Source organism: Lemur catta, chromosome 11 (genome assembly GCF_020740605.2).
Source record: "Lemur catta isolate mLemCat1 chromosome 11, mLemCat1.pri, whole genome shotgun sequence".
Classification (NCBI taxonomy): domain Eukaryota; kingdom Metazoa; phylum Chordata; class Mammalia; order Primates; family Lemuridae; genus Lemur; species Lemur catta.
The window spans coordinates 20622681-20643676 of record NC_059138.1 but is presented as its reverse complement, the minus strand read 5'-3'; the positions used below and the strand labels follow the sequence as shown (position 1 = coordinate 20643676).

The window sequence follows — 20996 nt, the reverse complement described above, 5'->3', positions numbered from 1 at the left end:
TACATTCTATGATATTCACACAATGACAAAACCACCTAACACCACATTTCTCAGAACATATCCCTGTTGTGAAGTGATCCATGACTGTATTTTCTGTTTTCTACCTCAGTCCTTCTGACTTTTATTATTTCCTAGTTTTTCATTTTATTTATTTATTTATTCCATTACCCTAGGGGAATGCTAAGAAGCCACCCTTTTTAATCTGATATCCTGGTAAGTATAATCAAACTCTAACTGATAACTTGATCAGGGAGACAACCCCACATGGCTTCAAATTCCATTGTCAGTGCTTCCCATGTTCAACATCTTTTGGCTTTGAAGAGCCTCATGCAAGTGATAAGTAGTCACAGAATAAACACCAATGGGAAGAACGGAAGGAAGGAAGGGAGGGAGGAAGGAAGGGAGGGAGGAAGGAAGGGAGGGAGGGAGGGAGGGAGGAAGGAAGGGAGGGAGGGAGGGAGGAAGGAAGGAAGGAAAAGAAAGACTTTAAACACCACAGTAGAGAAATGAGAAATGATGGCAAGGTTTCTTGTAGTCCCAATTTGTCTTAGTTAACAATGGGCTCCTTTGGTGTTTGGAAAGCAAGAACGGTATGTTAGAATGAAAAGTCCCAGCTTTCTTCAAGCTGACCAACTAAAAAAGCTAGGGAACTAATTACCACTACCATTTGAAAAGCAGGCTTGGACTTGCTGAAATGAAACTGAACCAGTTCACCCTCCTTGGTAGAATGGCAAACAAAGCAGCATGTTGAGGCAGGAGTTACAGGACCTTAAAACTATAAGGGAGACTGAGTCATGCATGGGACAGAAGGTTCAAGGGCAATGGGCGTACTAGAGAAAGAGAATTACTAAGAGAAGGTGAGCAATCTCAAACCCTTTCTCCAGCACCTCAACATGATCTCTTACTCCTGTTCATTTCCCACCATTATGTCACAGCCTGCTTATAGGAGGAGCAGCAAAACTTGTTCAGCAATGAAACATCAACTAGGTCAAGTTGATAGTATGCTTTATTTTCCCATATCACAGGGCAAAGATCACAAATATTTTTGCTCATAACATCACTTAGGTGCCTTTTCCTTGCCTCAAGATTTTCCTTAAATTAGGAAATGATGTCCATGGCCTCACTTCAGATTTACTCTGTTATACTATCTGTCATATATTAGTCCTGTCCAGGGAATGTAGGCTTGGTGGAGACTTATTCCAGAATGTGTGGGTGGCTGCAATAGAATAGGCAGGAGACATGCCCCAGCTGGTTTTTCAAGTACATAATGACATTCTAGCAGTTTCTTTTCCAAGGAGAAAGGAGTTAACATTCACTGATCACCTACTATATGAAAGATCTTTAGATTTCCATTTCGTATCTCATAATAACCTTGTGAGGTTGGTAGTATTAACCCTGTTTTACAGATGAATAAACTGAAGTTCAAAGTAATAGGGTATGTGGCAAGATTCAAACCAACATACTTTAAACCCAGTCTTTTGCTTGTTTATTTGTTTGTGCCAGGGTCTCACTCTGTCGCCCAGGCTAGAGCACAGTGGTGTCATCATAACTTACTGCAACCTCAAACTCTTGGGCCCAAGAAATCCTCTTGCCTCAGTCTCCCAAGTAGCTGGGCCTACAGGCACGCACCACCACACCTGGCTAATTTTTATATTTTTTTGTAGAGATAGGGTCTTGCTCTTGCCCAGGCTGGTCTTGAACTCCTGACCTTAAGCAATCCTCCATCTCGGCCTCCCAAAGTACTAGGATTACAGGTGTGAGCCACCGTGCCTGGCCTAAACACCATCTCTTCTGAGGGCAAATGCTATTTTCCCTAAGGAAATTAGAGCCCCATCCTGCCCTTATACTGATGGAATAAAGCAAAACAGAAGCAGAGAGAAGCAACTATTACTCTTCTTTCCCCTGAGACAGCTTGTAGGTAGAATACTATTTCTACTGGGAAAAGATTCATAATAAAAAGAAAGCAATTTTGTAAGGTCATCTCAGTCATATATGCTAACCCAGTGGAGGGGAAATCCCCTTAATCTGGCAAAATGTGTCACAAAGGTGGTCATATGCTCTTTTTCAGTCATGCATGTCACTTGATCTATGGCTAAAAGTGAGTGACTTCCGGGGCATGAAGTTGAGCCACTTTGTAAGCTACAAAATAATAGTACTCCATGGTTTGGGATTTTAACATTAATAAAATTGTTGGAGATATTCCAGGAGCAAGAAAGTAAACCATTTTGGAAAGTGACATTAAGAAATCAATCCTGACAAACGACAGTTAGCTCTTGTACCATTGCCCAGAATTTATTTTATTTTCTCTCCCTTCTCAAAACTAGGTCTGATTTTACTTATAAAAATATAACATATGCTCATGAAGTAAAATGCAAATAGTACAGAAAGTTAGGAAATGAAAGTAAAAGTGTCCCTCCTCTCCTGGTCCAACTTATATTCCTTTCCAGAAATTTACTATGCATAAAGTAGCTTACACATATATAAAATGTATAATAAAATAGCTTTTAAAAGTACCAGTTGTTTTATTTACAATAGCATTAAAAAATAACAAAAAATTTAATAAAGAGACATACACTGAAAACTACAAAACGTTACCAAAAGAAATTAAAGACACCAATAAATGGTAAGATATTCTATGTTCATGGATTGGAAGACTTAATATTGTTAAGATTTCAATACTACTCAAAGCAATCTACAGATTCAATAGGATCGCTATCAAAATCCTAGCGGCTTTTCTTGAAGAAACAGAAAAATCTATCCTAAAATTCATATGGAATCTCTTTTTTTTTGTTTTGACAGAGTCTTGCTCTGTCACCCAGGCTGGAGTGCTGTGGCATCAGCCTAGCTCACAGCAACCTCCCGCCTCAGCCTCCCAAGTAGCTGGGACTACAGCGTGCACCATGATGTCCAGCTAATTTTTCTATTTTTAGTAGAGACAGGTTCTGACTCTTGCTCAGGCTGGTCTCAAATTCCTGAGCTCAAGCAATCTTCCCGCCTCAGCCTCCCAGAGTGCTAGGATTACAGGCGTGAGCCACCACACCCGGCCTAACATTCATAATGAATCCAAGGGACCCAAAATGGCCAAAACTATCTTGAAAAAGAAGAAAATTGGATGCTTGAAAGACTGGATTCCTGATTCTGAAATTTATTACAAAGCCACAATAATCAAAATAATGTGGTACTGGCATAAAGACTAACATACAGACAAATGTAACAGAACAGAGAGCTCAGAAACAAACCTTCACGTTATATGGTCAAATGATTTTTGAGAAGAGTGCCAAACCACTGGGGAAAGGACAGTCTTTTTAATAAATGGTGCTGGGGAAACTGGATATCCACACGCAAAAGAAAGAAGCTGGACCCCTAACTAACACCACATACAAAAATTAATTCAAAACGGATCCAAGATCTAATATAACACCTAAAATGATTAATATAAAACTCTTAGAAGAAAACCTAGGGGGAAAAACTTCCTGACATTAAATTTGGCAATGATTTCCTGAATATGACACCAAAGCACAGGCAACATAAATAAAAACAGATAAACTAAGCTACATAAAAATTAAAAACTTCTGTGCATCAAAGTACATAATCAACACAACGAAAAGGCAACCTACAGAGCGGGAGAAAATGTTTGCAAATCATATATATGACAAGGAGTTAATATCCCAAATAAATAAGCAACTCCTATAATTCAAAAACAAAAAACACACAATTAAAAAATAAGCAAAGGATTTGAATAGACATTTCTCCAAAGAAGATATACAAATGGCCAATAAGCAAACGAAAAGATGCTGAAAATCACTAATCATTAGGGAAATGCAAACTAAACCACAATGAGATACTGCCTCACACAAGGTGAGACGTGCTAAGATGGCTGCTATCAAAAAACCAGAAAATTATAAATGTTGGTGAGGATGTAGGGAAACTAGAAGCTATGCACATTGCTGGTGGGAATATAAAATGGGAAGCTGCTAGGAAAAACAGTATGGTGGTTTCTCAAAAACTTAAAAATACAATCAGCATATGATCCAGCAACTCCACTTCTAGGTACCTAAAAAAATTGAAAGCAGTCTCGAAAAGATATTTGTATACCTGTGTTTACAGCAGCATTATTCATAATAGCCAAATGGGGGAAGCAACACAAATGACCATGAATGAATAAATAAAATATGGTATATACATACAGTGGAATATTATTTAGCCTTAAAAAGGAAGAAAATCCTGGCACACACTACAACATGAACTCTGAGGACATTATGCTAAGTGAAATAAGCCAGTCACAAAAAGATAAAAATATTGCATGATTTCACTTACATGAAGTACCTAGAGTAGTCAAATGCAAAGAAACACAAAGTAGGATGGTGGTTGCCAGGGATTGTGGGGAAGGGAGATCGGGGAATTAATTGTTACTTAATGGGTAAAGTTTCAGTCTTGCAAGATGAAAAGGTTCTTGAGATTTGTTGCACAATATATTTAACACTACTAAACTGTATATTTAAAAATGGTTAAGAAGGTAAATTTTATGTTATTTGTATTTTATCAAAATTAAAAAATTAAAAAATTGTTTTAAAAGCTCAAGTGGTCAGGTACAGTGGCTCACGCCTGTAATCTCAGCACTTTGGGAAGCCAAGGTGAGAGGATCACTTGAGGCCAGAGTTTGGGACCAGCCTGGGCAACAGAGTGAGATACCTTCTCTACAAAAAAATATAAAAATTAGCTGGGCAAGGTAGCATTTGCCTGTAGTCCTAGCTACTCCAATGCAAGAGAATGGCTTAAGCCTAGGAGGTCCAGGTTGCAGTGAGCTATGATCGCATTACTGCACTTTAGCCTAGGCAACAAAGCAAGACTCTGTCCCTAAAAATAAATTAGAAAAAAAAACCCAAAAAACAAAAAAAAACCCCTCAAGTTGGGTTATATAATACTTATTATTTTTCGCTTTACGACATATCTTGTATATTTTTCTGTATTATCACATGTATTTCCTCCTTATTCTTTTTTGGTGACTATTTACTAGTATAGACATACTGTTAATTAGTTAACTATTCTCACTGATGGGCAATTGGAATATTGTCAGTTTTTTCACTATTACTAACTTCACTGTAACACTCATTCTTTGACCTATATATCTTTCCACAACTGTAAGAATATAAGCCATTGCCTCAAATTTAGTCAAAACTCTAAAGATTCTAGATATTTTAAGGAGTATCAGGGCGAGGGAACACAGAGATACAAAATCCAATCTAAGTTGTTGTCATTAATATTATCAAGGACCATAAACGTCCTATAACCTTTGATTCATGATTACACTGTAAGGAAAATATTCAAAAAGAAAGGCTATACTTCTGGTATTATCTGTAATACTGAAATACTGAAAATAATCTAATCTAAGTGTCTACTAATAAAGGCATCATAAGAAAATCAAGTAACACCTTTATGACTGTAAAACAGTAATTCAGAAGACTATATAACTATATTAAAAATGTTTTATATGTTTTTACTTAAAAAAAAAAAACACTCACACACTTCACATATCAACTAAGCTAGAATCCAGAGATTGTGAGTACATGGCTCATGGGCCTAATGTATCCCAAGAGGGATGTTTTATTTGGGCTGCAATAACTTCTTTGAAATTACAATTTGAATATCTTTAGGCATGAAGAAATTCTCTAATTCACTGCATTCTACATCACTCTCTAATGTTTTACAACCAACACTTTGCCTATTCAGGCACCTGTATTCTTGACCCCTGAATATGGATGAGAACTAAGAAGGACTTAGAAAGATAATACCGATCTCCTGAAGGGGGAGGGGCTGCTCAGTGCATTTCAACAGTGTCTCCACTTACCCTTTAACATCATATATCAGTTGGTATACATATACAATGTAAGTGATGCACGTATATGCAACATGGTGATGTTTTCCCCCCCAGACTAGCTTTTAACACCAATTTGTGCAATTCAAGACTAGACTCTAAATTGTGAATTTCCAAGGGCACATAAGAAACAGGTATGTTTTTTCCACACACCCTAGCTGTTCACACTCTTTTTAAGAACTCCCAGCATCACTTACCTAGTGACTTGCTTGTGGAAGTCTGTAAGTTGTTTGTGCGTCACTGTGACAGCTCCCACGGTTGTCTCCTTTGGCAAACCTTTCAAGGAATTTTCTAACCACCGACAAAAAGTCTGTATAGGAAAGGAGATAAGAGTTTTACAAGGAGGCACAGCTTACTCACTAGGGACCCTACAAGTACTAACAAAACCCCATAGGTTTTCTTTTGTAGCATTTTGCTCCTCTAGACTTGGAAGCAAGTAAAGGAATGGACAAAAGTACTATCTTTAGCCTTCAAAACCCTGTGGGTTGATGCAGTCTCCAAATGCATGCCTGGACTCCCCTTCAAAGGGGAAGCAGGCATTATTTCAGATAAAGGCCTTCTATACCTTGGAAGTGAAGTCTCTTCTGGATAAAACTATTGTTCTGTTCCTGTCATAAACATACATAATACTCAAAAAATTAAACAGATGCCAGAAAAACTCTTGAAATTAAACATCAAAAGCAATCCAAAGCAAAGATTCAGATGCCAAACGGAGAAGGAACAAAAGTATACTAAGCAGTCATGTCAGAAAGTATATCTAATACGAACCCAGAATCTTAAGGATTTAAGGCCATCTCTCTCAGCTGAAGTCATATCCATTCAGTTCCTTTGTGATAGATACCTGCCTACTTCTGTGGGTTAGAAAATCTCACTCTTGTTGCTATTTCAAATAATGTGTTTGGCCAGGTGCAGTGGCTCATGCCTACAATCCTACCATTTTGGGAGCCCGAGGCAGGAAGATTGCTTGAGGCCAGGAGTTTGAGACCAGCCTCGGCAACATAGTAAGACCCTGCCTCTACAAAAAATAGAAAAATTAGCCAGGCAAAGTGGGGAAAGCCTGAGGTCTCAGCTATTTGGGAGGCTGAGGCAGGAGGATCACTTGAGCCCAGGAGTTTGAGGTAACATCACGTTCATTTATGATCATAATAGGCCAGAGCAAAAGCAAATATTACAATATTAAAGCTTACATACTACGTAATACTGCAAATGTTGCTCTCAGGGGAGACAACATCCTACTCAGAAAAAAAACAAACAGGACAAAATATACAGGAAGGAATGCTTAATTGACAAAGTTTTGGCATCCAAAAATGGCCTATTAGTTAACTACAGTATCCCCTCAAAACAAAAATAAAAAACCAAACTAAAAAGCAAAAACTAATTAACTAGCACATGATGGTTCTTATCATCTTCCAGTAAAGGAAACTGAAAAATTTGGTTGAAAACAGTAAATAAATTTTGCGGCAGATGGGTATCTAACAAAGGGGGGGAACAGAGGAAAGGGTTTTAATAGTTTATTCGAGTTAACAGAGAAAGCTGGTATGTCATCTTCTATTGAAGAATTTGTGTTGAACTTTAAAAATGATTTGATTACAAAAGTGCTCAAGAATGTGAATTTTCCTTGGACTCATGTCCTTAGTTACACTATCAATCAGTTTACAGGCCACGGAAAACCCAAATTTATGTAGGAGTTCCTTTACAAAAACTCAGTTGTAAGTTGATGTCTATAGAGGACAATCACTTTAAATTACTCGACAGTTGAGTAGGTATCTATATAGTAAACTCTTTAGAGCACATGGGCACCTAGTTTCTGTTCCTGTTCAAACTTGCTGTTCCCATTTTCTTCTTTTGTTAGCACTTAACTACATGTTTACAAATCAAGAATGTTCTTATATAGTTAGATTTAAATAGTAAGTCTTCTGTTACCTGGGACCCACGTATAATTACAAAAAAGTTTAAGCAGAGCATGGAGATTTTATTTCTCAAGTCAAGAATTTCTGGAATTAAATTTGTTGACCCCTGGGCCCAAAGAGTACTTTCTTTAGGAAAACATAAAAATGCTACTGCATTAGATTGAAACAGAATATGTGTATCAAACAACCAGCAATGGGAACTACAGGTATTATCCATTATATATTATTTGTTATATATTCCATGGTTCTAGAAGACAGCTTACTTTAACTAGGTTCAATGTGTACTGTGCTTTTATATTAATATTAAAAATTTTAAACTCTACTTTAAAAACAGTTTATATAGGATATATTATACTTTGCCATTCTGTTCAACTTTCACTGAGTACATATATAACCTGATTTATGATCACATGGCCCAGTATAGAAATTACTTGGACAATTACCGGATAGCCTTAAAAAACCCTTCCATGCTCAGGTGAAGAGCAAATAAATCCAAAGGAAAAATAAATCCAAGAATATACTATGGGCTAGTTTGACTCTTACATGCCTCCAAATGCTCTGGCTATATTTATTCCCAAGGAAAAACACAGTGCTATATAAGCAGTCTGAAAAGATTAAACACTTCTTGAATAATCTGCAACTCCATATAACTGATATACAGGCATCTCTTACAAGTGAAAAAATTTCATACTTGCCAGCCACATAGCTGAGTTCCATAATTAGTACTTATTTCTGGTAATATATAAACACCATGACAGTGACACACAAACATACTTTCAAGAACCCAGTAATGAATCACTAGCCTTCTATGGGCGCCTTCATCTACCAATTAAACTTAGCAATATCCTAAATTTGATTCCATGGACATACAACATGGCTTGTTTCAAACTTAGGATTGGCCTTAAGGAACCAAAGCCTGTTAGGTTTAGGAACTATGAGATAGATTCCTTATGAAAACAATCTTACCGGCCTGTCAACCTGCATGATCTCCCAAAGCACTTCAGCCACATCTGGTAGGGTATAGGGGGGGAGACAAAAGCAGCATGTGTGGAGCAGCTGGCTCACAAGTTGCTGTCCAAGCTGGTTCATCACCTGTCCAATCAGTTCTTTCCGTAATTCAAAGTCTTCTTCATGCTGTAAGAAAGCAGGAGCATCATAGAAGTTCTAGTCTCAACTTTCCAAAGATTAAGTACTCTTTCCCCTTTAGTCTAGTAACTTCTCTTTGCCAGGGAAGAGTAAGTGTGTGAGTGTGTGTTAAAACAGCTGGATTCATGAAGTCCACAAAATGTTTTGTCATCAGGAAGAAAAGGTAAGAGTTTAGTAATAAGGCAATGGGTATAGGTTTGAGCTGACATTAACCTTAATGCTTAGATTTTTCATGATCAGAAGGCAGAAAAGAAACAAAATTGCAATTTTGTTAATCTTTTCTTCTTTGAAAAGTAACTTGTGTCCTTATTTCCCTTTAAAAAAAACCAACTGAAATAAGAATCAAAGATATCTCATATCTTTTCTATCAAAAAAATCTTATTTTCTCGGCCACGCGTGGTGGCTCAAGCCTGTAATCCTAGCCCTCTGGGAGGCCGAGGTGGGTGGATCGCTCGAGGTCAGGAGTTCGAGACCCGCCTGAGCGAGACCCCGTCTCTACTAAAAATAGAAATAAATTATCTGGACAACTAAAAATATATAGAGAAAAAATTAGCCGGGCATGGTGGTGCATGCCTGTAGTCCCAGCTACTCGGGGAGGCTGAGGCAGTAGGATCACTTAAGCCCAGGAGTTTGAGGTTGCTGTGAGCTAGGCTGATGCCACAGCACTCACTCTAGCCCAGGCAACAAAGTGAGACTCTGTCTCAAAAAAAAAAAAAAAAAAAAAATCTTATTTTCTTCCTTCATTGCAGTCTTTAAATACACATATTTCTAATATCTTGAGAAAAATATCTTTTTAAAAACTGCCTTTCATTTCTAGTTGTTTATTCTCACACCTCTTACTACCAGACTTCTTTTTTTTTTTAAGTTCTTTTATTTTTCACAGTGAAAATGTGTTGAACTACCAGACTTCTTAAATAATTAGCCTGAATAGAATGTAGAAGTGAATACATACTTCTTCATTGCTCTTCCTTACCTTCAATTCTACTCTATACCTAGCCAAATCTACCTTTGAAAATCCTGTGAACCACTTTATTACTCCTCTAAAAAGGTCTCCTAATTATCTACTAACACTTAGTACTATCCTGATTTTCTCTGATCTTGGTTTGTACCCCAGTTAGACTACCCTCCTCTAATTCATTCAAATTCTACCCCTATCTTATGGCTCCATTTAAGTCTCTCATTTCCAGAAAGTTATTCCAACCTACTTTTGTCCAGAGCTTTTCATCCCCAATCATGATTTTTATCACTCACTTGACAATCAAATACTGGCCTCTTGTTACAATTTCTCTTTATACTTGTTTATCTCTTCAACCAGACACCAAATGGTTTGGGAGCAGGGATAGTTTTAGACTGCTTTGTACACCATAAAGCAGTCAACACAAGTGTTTTAGATCTAAGTTGATATTTTGGCTAGTGAATGATCCAGCTATGGTATATGTCTACTAATACTGATCAAATAAAGAAATACTGGGATACTGGTTTTCCCCTAAAGAATGAGGAAGAGATAGAAGATGATAAGCTGTGAAATAGAAAAGGAACAATGTTAACACTTACATCATTGGCTACCCCTGTATGAATGAGGTCTCGTAGGAACCTCATGACACTACAATTGGCATCCCGGTGGTCCAAGGTAGTAGAGGCAATGGCCCACTGTAAGATAGGGATGACTACTTGGCTCCTCAGCAAGGTGACAGGGCTACGCTGAATGAACCTGGTGTGGAAAGAAAGACTAGGTATAATATATGACAAGATTAGACCACAAAAGCAGTCAGGGTAAAAGGCAAAACTATGGAGACAGTAAAAAATCAGTGGCTGTTAAGGGTTGGGGGGAGGGAGAGATGAACAGACAGTGCACAAAGGACTTTTAGGGCATTGAGAATATTCTGTATGATACTGTAATGGTGGATACATGTCATTATACATTCATCAAAACCCACAGAATGTACAACACCAAGAGTGAACCCTAATGTAAAGTTTGAGCGACAATGATGTATTAATGTAGGTTGACTGATTGTGACAAATGTACTACTCTGGTGGGGGGTACTGATAGTAGGGAAGGGTATGTGTTTTTCAGGGGAAGGGGACATATGGGAACTTTCTATACTTTTCACTCACTTTTATGGTGAGCCTAAAGCTGCTCTTTAAAAAAAAAAAAAAATCCTTAAAAAAAAAAAAGTCAGGGGAGGAAGGGACCATATCTTAGATTAGCATATAAAAAGACATGTCCCCAAACTCAATTTCCAACTAAGATTTTATAAATCAAGCCAGGTAGTTTCAAGGAAAATCAGTCAAATGGGCTTAAAAATAAAAGTCTCCTAGGTTAAAAAGTCAAGTCCTAGAAACTCTAGAACACCATTTCCTAAGCTATATTCATAGAATACCAGTTTCCCAGGATGTCAACAGGAATTCCTCAAAGAAAGGTTGTGTGTTCAAGTAAGTTTGGAAAATTCTGGATTTTAAAAGTGGTTTTGCTTCTCTATTTTTTGTTTTAAACTACTATAGAGTTTCTCAGATCTTTTAATGTACCGGGAGCATCTCTTAAGAAAAAGATACAGTATTTGCCAAACTTATTTCATTATTTGTACAAAGAGCATCTCTAGAGATTAGTTGTCCAAGGAATACACTCTGGGAAAAAAGAGGCTGACAGCCCATCCAACAACTCTCTCTTATCAACCCCAAATAAAAGGTTTTTCTATCCTGTCCAAAAACTAACAAAAAAGTGTTCAATATTCAATCCTCAGATGAAATAATCAAGTTAAAATTACATTTGTAAATTATATAATAGATTTTTTTAAAATAATGGTTCCTTTTTTTAAAAAAAAAGCTTTTACGCTCACTAACTGCTATGGTTCAAATTCCTTAGCTAGGAACTAAGGAATTCAAGCAGAAGTTCAGCGACCATATTGTCAGTGCTACTGGTAAAAGGAATTTAAGAAGTGGGGTGGCAGGCTAGGGGTAGAGCTGAGAAGTGCAGCACCAGAAAACCTCTAAGGACACCTTAAAATCCTAAGAATTTTTTATTCTGAGATATGATTATATCTAAAGGATGCTAAGCTTCTCAAGGAAAAAGCTGAGGTGAAACATGAAATCACAGCAGCATAAAAAGTTAAAAGTGAGCTGGTGCAGTGGCTTATGGCTACATATCCCAGCACTTTGGGAGGCTGATGTGGGAGGCTTAATTGAGGTCAGGAGTTTGAGACCAGCCTGAGCAACATAGCAAGAAAAAAAATTAGCCAGACACAGTGGTGCACACCTATAGTCCCAGCTACTTGGGATGCTGATGTGGGAAGAGTGCTTGAGCCCAAGAGTTTCAGGCTACAGTGAACTATGGTTGGGCCACTGCACTCTAGCCTGGGTGACAGAGCGAGACACTAACTCTTAAAAAAAAAAAAAAAAAAAAAGTTAAAACTATAGAGGATTGTAGAGAGTATCTAGTCAGCTGTTTTTACCATGCACATTTTTACTGTGAACTCAGCTACTTTACCTCTTGCTCCCAGCCAATACCTCCTCCTCACTTCTGGGATATACCAGCACACAATTACACCTTGGGCTATGAATCATTAATCTATCTATTCCAATGACCTTATTTTAGGAGAAGAAAAGAGCCAAGTGTCAGATGGCAAAGCTAAGCAGTGATGGGATGAGCAACTAAAAAAAAAAAAGGTTTGCTCTTCAGAGGGATTTACCTGGTGGCTAGCCTGAACAGGTCATCTACAGTGTCAGGGTGATTCTGGAGGCCATTCTGCTGTTCTAGGAGTTGAAAGGTGGGGATGCACAGTGCCTAAAACAGAACAATGATTTTAAAAGAAATGCTTACGTAGAAATGCCACAGCCTTCAGACTTGCCAAATATCACAATAAATACAAAGGAAACAAAGAAGGGAAGCACAGGTAGGAAAAGAAAGATTGTGATGAGAATCAGGTCAGGAAAAGACAGAAATCTTTCCCAGTTGACACAAACAGTTTTCACACATGCAGTCCACATTTCAGACAGGGTTGAAGGTATCGATTTTTAGTTGATAAAACTGGATAGATGTCATATCAAATTTTAGAAATTTCTGAAAGCAAAGACTCCATTTATGTACTTGATATGGTCTAGCCCACTGAGGGAATAGAATGAGTTTTCATAATAATTATGAAATCTCCATTTTACATGGAATGACATCTTGGGAAAAGGAGTAATACACTTTATGTAATATATTTTCCCCTGTAACTAGGAGGAAGGAAAAAAGAGGTCCATGAAGAGCCTTTTGCAATGCTTGTTATCAACCCTAAAACTCTCTGCTAAGTAAATTAGTTCATTGTCTTTTCCAGGCAAGAAATTAAGTTTACAAGATTCATTTTGCTCACTTCTCCCTCAAAAACACCCTATCTATGGTGAGCATAAACCAGGCAGTAACATCTGTAATGATCATTATATTTGTGCGGTCTCTCTCTCTCATTCTCTCAAACGGGCCTGTCTAGAAAACAACTAGGAAGTTTCTACCTCCCTGTTATTAGGAAACCAACATGCCTGGGGGAAAACCATAAAGCAGCAACAGAATTAAAGATACAGTGAAGAACACACTGCTAGGCCTGAAGACCCTCCCCAGGCCTGATGCATCCATTCTCCCCAACCTGGAGCATATCCAGCAGTCCCTGCCGACAGCCTTCTTCCATGCCATACTCATCCACAAGGATACTGCCAAGGTACAGGAAACAGGAATGCTGATGTACGTGGTACACGTTCACCATCTGCAAAGGGAAAAAATAAACAATCAGTTCAATTCTTCACCCTTCAAAAAGTGTCTTAGGAAACTGTCTCTAGGAAAAAATTCAGAGACAGAGTAGCCTCTTCTATTTAAAGCAACATAGTAAAGCTTGTTGGCAACATTTTTTGAAACATAGTATTCAATTTCTCAGTAATTTTTCAAGTTAATACTTCAAGCTGGAAGCTATTAGGGAACTCATGTAATATGTGCAAAATTTTAGCACAATATACTTCAAATTTCCAATACCTACAGGTTGCTCTCATTTGCACTATATAATAGATAATTCATTTTAAAATAAGATATATAGCCACAGTTGGAACAAAAGCATCAAATGCCCTCATTTCAATGTCTTGCAGAAGACAGTGGAAGCATTGTTTAAATCTTGAGTTTCTCCTAAACCCATTTATTTTATCTTTTAAGTAAAAAAACAATGTCAGGTTACCTGGATTTCAACAGAATAAAAATTTTAATATGTACATTTAAATTACTTGATTTGTCTAGGATTTGTTATTCCATTATCCACCAAAAATTAAGAGGTAACTATACATTCACCTATTTAAAATGCCATTGCAACACATATGTATTCGTCTTGTTACATAAATTCCTCTGAGCTTGGTGGGGGGCTGAAAAATAGAGTGACTCTTCTATCAGCACGTGCCATGGAATGAGCATGAGATGGGCGCTATGAATCTGTTCCATGTTGTATGCTCAAAGGAATGATTTAAGTCAGAGGTTGGCAAACTTTTTCTTAAAGGGCTGCTTAGTAAGGGGTTGGCAAACTAGGGTTGGAGCCTATAATGTAGAATTTAAGGAGGCACTCACTCTCAGGGTCAGCACCTCCTTAAAATCTGCACCTTAGGTGACCTATCCAGGTGGAGAAGGGTCACGTCAGGCCAGGTGGGGTGTGGTTCTAGTCTAGAGCCCTGCAGTAGTTTTCCTCACAGCATGGGTGAGAAATTTCAGAAGGTACTTCTCCTCAGAGTCCTGCAAATGTAAGGTTGGCACTCTCCCTTGCCTCCCTAAATTCTGTGCCCTAGTCCATCCTTCCTTCTTTCTTCCCCCACCCCCCTTTTTTTGAGACAGTGTCTTGCTCTGTCAGCCAGGCTGGAGTGCAGCGGCATCATCATAGCTCAGTGGTTCCAGACTCTTTTGGTACCAGGGGCTGGTTTCGTGGAAGACAATTTTTCCACAGACTGGGGATGGGAAGGTGGGGTGTCATGGATAGGTGGGGGTGTGGTGCAGAGCTCAGGTGGTGATGTGCGGCCCATTTCCTAATAGGCCATGGACTGGTAACAGGCCACAGCCCGCAGGGGCTGGGGACCGCAGTCATAGCTCATGGCAGCCTCCAACTTCTGGGCTCAAGCAATCTTCTGCCTCAGCCTCCTGAGTAGCTGAGACTACAGGCACACACCACCACATCCAGCTAATTTTTCTTATTTTTTGTAGAGACAGGATCTCCTTATGTTGCCCAGGCTGGTCTTGAACTCCTGGCCTCAAGTAATCCTCCCACCTCAGCCTTCCAAAGTATTAAGATTACAGGCATGAGCCACCAGTCCTAGCCTATCCCCTAGTTCTGTGCCCTTGATTCACCCTAGTCCTGGCCCTATTGTAAGGTTAATATCAACACAAATTACTTAGTGACCTAAGCACAGGCATCTCATATAGAGTGGTTCTAGATGTCATATGATCTCAAAGAACTTGACAGAGCGGTCACACCATAATTATATATATCAATCGTAATGATTAAAAGAATCAAATTTATTTCTGACAAATAAGAGACTTACGTAAACTAATTGGGACCAAGATAGAAGAAAATTCCTTCAGACCAAGAAATAACAAAGTTTGTCTTGCCACATTTTCCCTCAAGGAAATCAATTTAAAAACACTTACCATCGATATACCAAACATGAAAATCATTCTCTTCATATAATTTCACATTGGAATGTGTTGCTATTTAGACTACCACTGTACAGAAGAGATTATAGATTGTTTTCTTTATAGACAACATACAGGGGTGGGGAAGCTGTGGCCTTCTGATTTCAAGATTATTCTTTTTTAAGCACCAAAGGAGGAAAGAAAAACACTTAAGGATCTAGAAGGACACATATGGCCCTAATCTCTTTCAAATATTTTCAGTTTGTTATTTAATAAATACAAAAGTATTGGCTTTCATCAGCAAAATTTTTGTTCTAAAGGCTCCTATTTCAAATTCCATACATTTAACATTTTCCCCTCTCATGGAGAACTTACCTGTGTGACTAGTGGCTGCAGCAGGGCTGCAGATCCTTTGCCTACACAGCGAACAGCAAAGCGCAGACACCTGCAACAACGCTCTACAATCCGATTATCAGCCCGGTGCTTATTTAGAGTCTCCGATAAAACTGGCCATATCTAAGTCAAGAGTAAAAGAGCACAAGAAAGAAAATAATCAACAACTAAGAGCTGAAAATATGCTCTTAAGTTGATAACATCTGATTTGGCTTTAAATAACTGATTTTGGATTTAAATAATTCGTACAAAACATTCTTTATAGGAACACACATACTCTGATTATGGCCAGTGAGCACAGGTTCAATACACTACCCAGCACAAAAACATACTATTAAATACTTATTAAGAGAAACACAGTGACTCTTTAGAACAGGAAGAGGAGCATGTCTAACTTTGCTAAAAGACAGAGATATATATTTTCCTTAACTTCAGACTTCCTGAAAGAAGATGAAAAGAATAAGTATGAGTTATAGAGGAAAAGATGTTTAAAGGTAGTTCCAAGAAGGCGGAACTTTGAACAAAAAGGATAAGAGTTAAGGAAATGGCATCATTTGATAACAATGAACATTTAAGGATATGTGGTTATATCTTCCCTGAAGTCTGAAAAGCACTTCTAAAAACATGACTCTTGATCCTCACATTACTATCAGTGAAAAAAATAGAAGGGAAACATGTACTGATAAGGAAGTGAAGTCACCAGCTTTGTCAAAACTATTTTGCTATTATTGATCAGGCCTCCTAGGAACTATAGGAGTCACACAGTTAATCTCTTTCTACTTCTTTGGGCCTTTCAGTGTATTTCCCCACAGTATGTTTTGTTATCAAATCTAAAATAAGAAATATTGGGATGCCTCTGACCCTCATTTCACTGAAATCGAAACCATATCAACAAATGCAATCTCCCTATGAAACTGGAAGACAGTACCTTCTTAATTGAGTTACCCAAAGCCTTGTAAGGAAAAAAGAAGAAAGCCTTGATTCCACAGGCATCCATTAGCACTTACTTCCTGTATGACTTTTTGGCACGGATGAGTCTGTCCATTTTCCACAATGGGATTGGTGTGTCTGGGAAAAGACAATAGCCCAAAATAGTGAAAGAAGAGCATATTTCACTGTGGACCCAGAACCCTGACCCCCTGCCTTGCTTATTTAGTATCATTCTCACCAATAAAGAAAATCAAATGATAAAGTCATTTACTTACACCAACGCCTTTTCCTCCTACTCCATTCAAACACAAGCACATATTTTAAGTTATCCTATCATTTTTTGCCACGTTTAAGTCACTTCTACCCAACCAGGCAAATTCAATCTAACCCTAGGTACACAAGGTGTAGGGCACTACAACTATCTTTTCCATTTTTTCCCTTTATAAACCTGAATATGTAGTTTCTTCCAAATCAATAAAAAAATATATACAGGTTGTCCAAATCTGCTATGAGAAACCAAGCATTGCTCTATTCCTAGCATCAAAAGACAAAAAATTATAGGAATGGTAGTCCATCAAAGATGTTTCTCACGGTTCTAGTCTGAACCCAGTGAAACAATATGGACCCACCCACAATAGGTCAAATACAACTCCTCAGTCTAGTTCTAGAGCCCACTAGTTTGAAAAAAAGCAGGGGGGGAAAAAAAAAAAAACCTCCTGCATGATTAAATACCAATCTCTTTAAAGGAAAGCTACTCTTTAATTTTAAAAAGCCTAACAGCAACTTAATAAAAATTTAAGTTTCTTTAATTCAGGCATTTATATCTATAGCATATTTTCTTTCACTTATTGTGAAAAGGTAATTTTTTTTTTGAGACAGAGTCTCACTCTGTTGCCCAGGCTAGAGTGCTGTGGCATTAGTCTAGCTCACAGCAACCTCAAACTCCTGGGCTCAAGTGATCCTACTGCCTCAGCCTCCCGAGTAAGCTGGGACTACAGGCATGCGCCACCATGCCCAGCTAATTTTTTCTATATATATTTATTTTTAGTAGAGACGGGGGTCTCACTCTTGCTCAGGCTGGTCTCGAACTCCTGAGCTCAAATGATCCACCCGCCTCGGCCTCCCAGAGTGCTAGGATTACAGGTGTGAGCCACACCGCTCCCAGCCGTGAAAAGGTAATTTTTGATAGGTTCTCAGAATGGCATGTAACAAGACTCTCCTAATTATATAAGGAATGCATTGTAAGAGCCCTGCTGACAATAACTAATAAGTGAAAACAATGCCTTTGATTTAACTTATCCCATATAAGGCTTCTACACAACTAATACTCTGCCATTCCAGTTATAACCATAGGTCTGACAAATCACAAATTGAATAACTCAGTAAGAATCACCCTTTGAACACTGTCACTCAAATGCCTTTTTAAACATTAGGAGCTTCTTAACTTCAAAGGATCAATTTCACCTGATCACTGAAGTGGCTTCATTGTTTTTTTGTACCCATACACTATATAGCAATGACTCTGAAAGTGTGGTCTCTGTAACAGGAAGCAGAATCATCAGCATCATCAGCATCTGGGAACTTTAATAGAAATGCAAATTTTGGGGTCCTACCCAAGATCCAATGAATCAGACACTGGATGGGACCTAGCAATCCATGTTTTAATGAGCCTAGGTGATGCTGAGGGATGTTAAACTTTGAAAATCATAGAACTAGAGAATCAATTTCATTTTTAAAGGTTTTTTTATTTTTTAGAAACAGGGTCTCTCCCTCTGTTGCCCAGGCTGGAGTGCAGTGTTGCAATCATAGTTCACTGCAGCCTCAAACCCCTCGGCTCAAAGGATCCTCCTGACTCAGCCTCCCAAGTAGCTAGGAATATAGGTGCGCTCCACCATGCCTGGCTAATATTTTTTAAATTTTTTCCTTTGGTAGAGATGGGGTCTCATTATATTGCCTAGGCTGGTCTTGAACTCCTGTCCTCACATAATCCTCCCACCTCAGCCTCTCAAAGAGCTAGGATTACAGGCCTGAGTCATCATGCTTGGCCTTAAAGAAAGGGTCTTTTGACAAAGATCTACCAAGAATGAATTCTTAGAATCTGCCTTTGTCCCAAAACTTCAGGTAGCAGGCTTAATTTGTCTCTGGACACAGGGGATTTATAAGAGGAACTTGGAAGTATCAGGAAAAAAAATGACTGTTTACTTCAACATATAATGGCTTCATTTAAGCTTTTAACTCAAGTAAGGCATCCAGAGTCTTCCTTCTTACCTAAATATCACTGCAAGGCGATCTAAGAACACAGTGGGATCTGAGGATATGCCATTGCTAGGCTCCTGAGACAATAGCTGAAGAGACAAAGACATTAACACTCAGTCACCACATGTATAAACCTACAGCAAACACATTTATACATCAACTTTTGTCTCAATCTCTGCTTATTTCCTTAAAATAATAGAGTCCTATAAGTTGCTCAAATGGTACAAACTTTAATTTATATTGTCAAATTATTTTCTTCCATCTTACTTCATGATGGCCAAGACCGCACATTACTACATCTGATCTGATCACTGGGGAGTGGAAAACTGTATCATTTGATTTTTTCCACTAACTTTAATTATGATTAAGATATTACATATTATAATATAGATTGTATACAGTGTTGTATACTTAATATATAAAATATAATATAATCATAAATTTATATTTAGCTTTATAGTATAAAGCTTTAGAATTATAGCTTTATAATACATTTTAAGCAAGTGGCCTCATTCTTATTTCCTAAAATTTCTTAGATATTCCTACCAGCGTGTCATTAGAGATGAACTTTAGAATCATTACGTCAGATTCTAAAAATCCCACTAGTATGTCTACTGTTATTTCACTATAAACATAACTGAAGAGCTGACATCTTTAAAAAATTCTTCAAGGAAATATGGTAGGTTACGGTTTTGATTGCTAATTTGAATGATCTTTCCCCATTATAACTTCAAACTGGTTATTATTGATATAGTGAGAATCTATTGATCTTGAAATACTTATCCTTGTACATAGCTACTTTGATAGACATTAATTTTAATAAATTCTCAGTTCATTCTCTTGGCTTTGTAGGTAGATAAAAGATCATCTGTAAATAAATAATTCTGTCTTTTTCTTTCTAACATGTAAACATCTAATACTTGTTTCACATTTTACTCATGTGGACTCACCTTCTTCAGTGCCATAACCTGAACGGAACACAGCTCACTAAGACATTCGGTAATCTTATCCAAAGGTAATCGAGCTAGGACAAGTGCTGTCCCTGAAAAACAAAGGAAGATGCAAACGAAGAAAAGAAAGACTGAATTGAGATCTTAATTAATTGGTCTACATCATACAGATTAAAAGAAAAGGCTGACTGGTTCCATTCTTTTAAAAAGATCAGCACTGTTTTAAAAATTATAACATTTTGTTATTTATGGTTATTTTTTCTTTATTTGGCTTATAAGTCTGTAAGACCTTCACATTGACATTTTCAACTGAAGTTGATATTAACTTATTTTTCCTCAGCAGTCTATTGGTTTAAAGATATTTAAATATGCCCCCCTTTCCAATTCTTTAAAGACTTTTAAAATTTCCTTCACAAAGCCAATGGCAAAGCTATTTTTAAATGTAAACCACAGTGCAATGTTTCTCAAACTTCCCAGAGATTCTGATTTAGCAAGTCAAAGAGAGTCTTTATTTGCGATAACCATCTCAGGCAATTTGTATCATAAGAGAAAGAAATACTGACATAATGCTTTTAGGAAGAGTGGGCTACAATTAGAGATTTCACTCCCAATTCACCATAACCCCCTCTGTGAGCTTATGTGAGATACTCTCTCTGGGCCTTAGTTTCTTCATCTGTGAAATATGTGATGTGAATAGGAAAGAGTTAAGTCTGTCCTTTTTTTTTTTTTTTCCCCAAAACAGTTACAGAAGCCTATCCCCTTCTTTCCCCCCCCAAATAAAATCTTAATTTGGTACTCCAATAAAATGGGTTTTAAAAAAAAGAGGCAGTTCGATTCAAGCAAGGATAGAAGGCCCAGATCCTTCCCATTCAGCCTTCTTCTTGTTACTATCCCCACCAGTTGCTGGAACA

General features: G+C 37.8%; 1 protein-coding gene across 2 annotated transcripts in view; it reads right to left on the bottom strand.

The window, feature by feature from the left end:
• Positions 1-20996, bottom strand: part of TNPO3 (transportin 3) — a 79451-nt gene that overhangs the window by 5341 nt on the left and 53114 nt on the right. For both annotated transcript variants that reach the window (XM_045564169.1, XM_045564170.1), the window contains exons 13-21: positions 20086-20177; positions 19148-19224; positions 16957-17017; positions 15932-16072; positions 13548-13664; positions 12618-12712; positions 10486-10642; positions 8752-8919; positions 6073-6185 (exon numbers count right to left, since the gene is read on the bottom strand). In XM_045564169.1, coding sequence (XP_045420125.1) covers positions 6073-6185; positions 8752-8919; positions 10486-10642; positions 12618-12712; positions 13548-13664; positions 15932-16072; positions 16957-17017; positions 19148-19224; positions 20086-20177 — 1021 coding nt within the window. The remainder of the gene's footprint in view (positions 1-6072; positions 6186-8751; positions 8920-10485; positions 10643-12617; positions 12713-13547; positions 13665-15931; positions 16073-16956; positions 17018-19147; positions 19225-20085; positions 20178-20996) is intronic.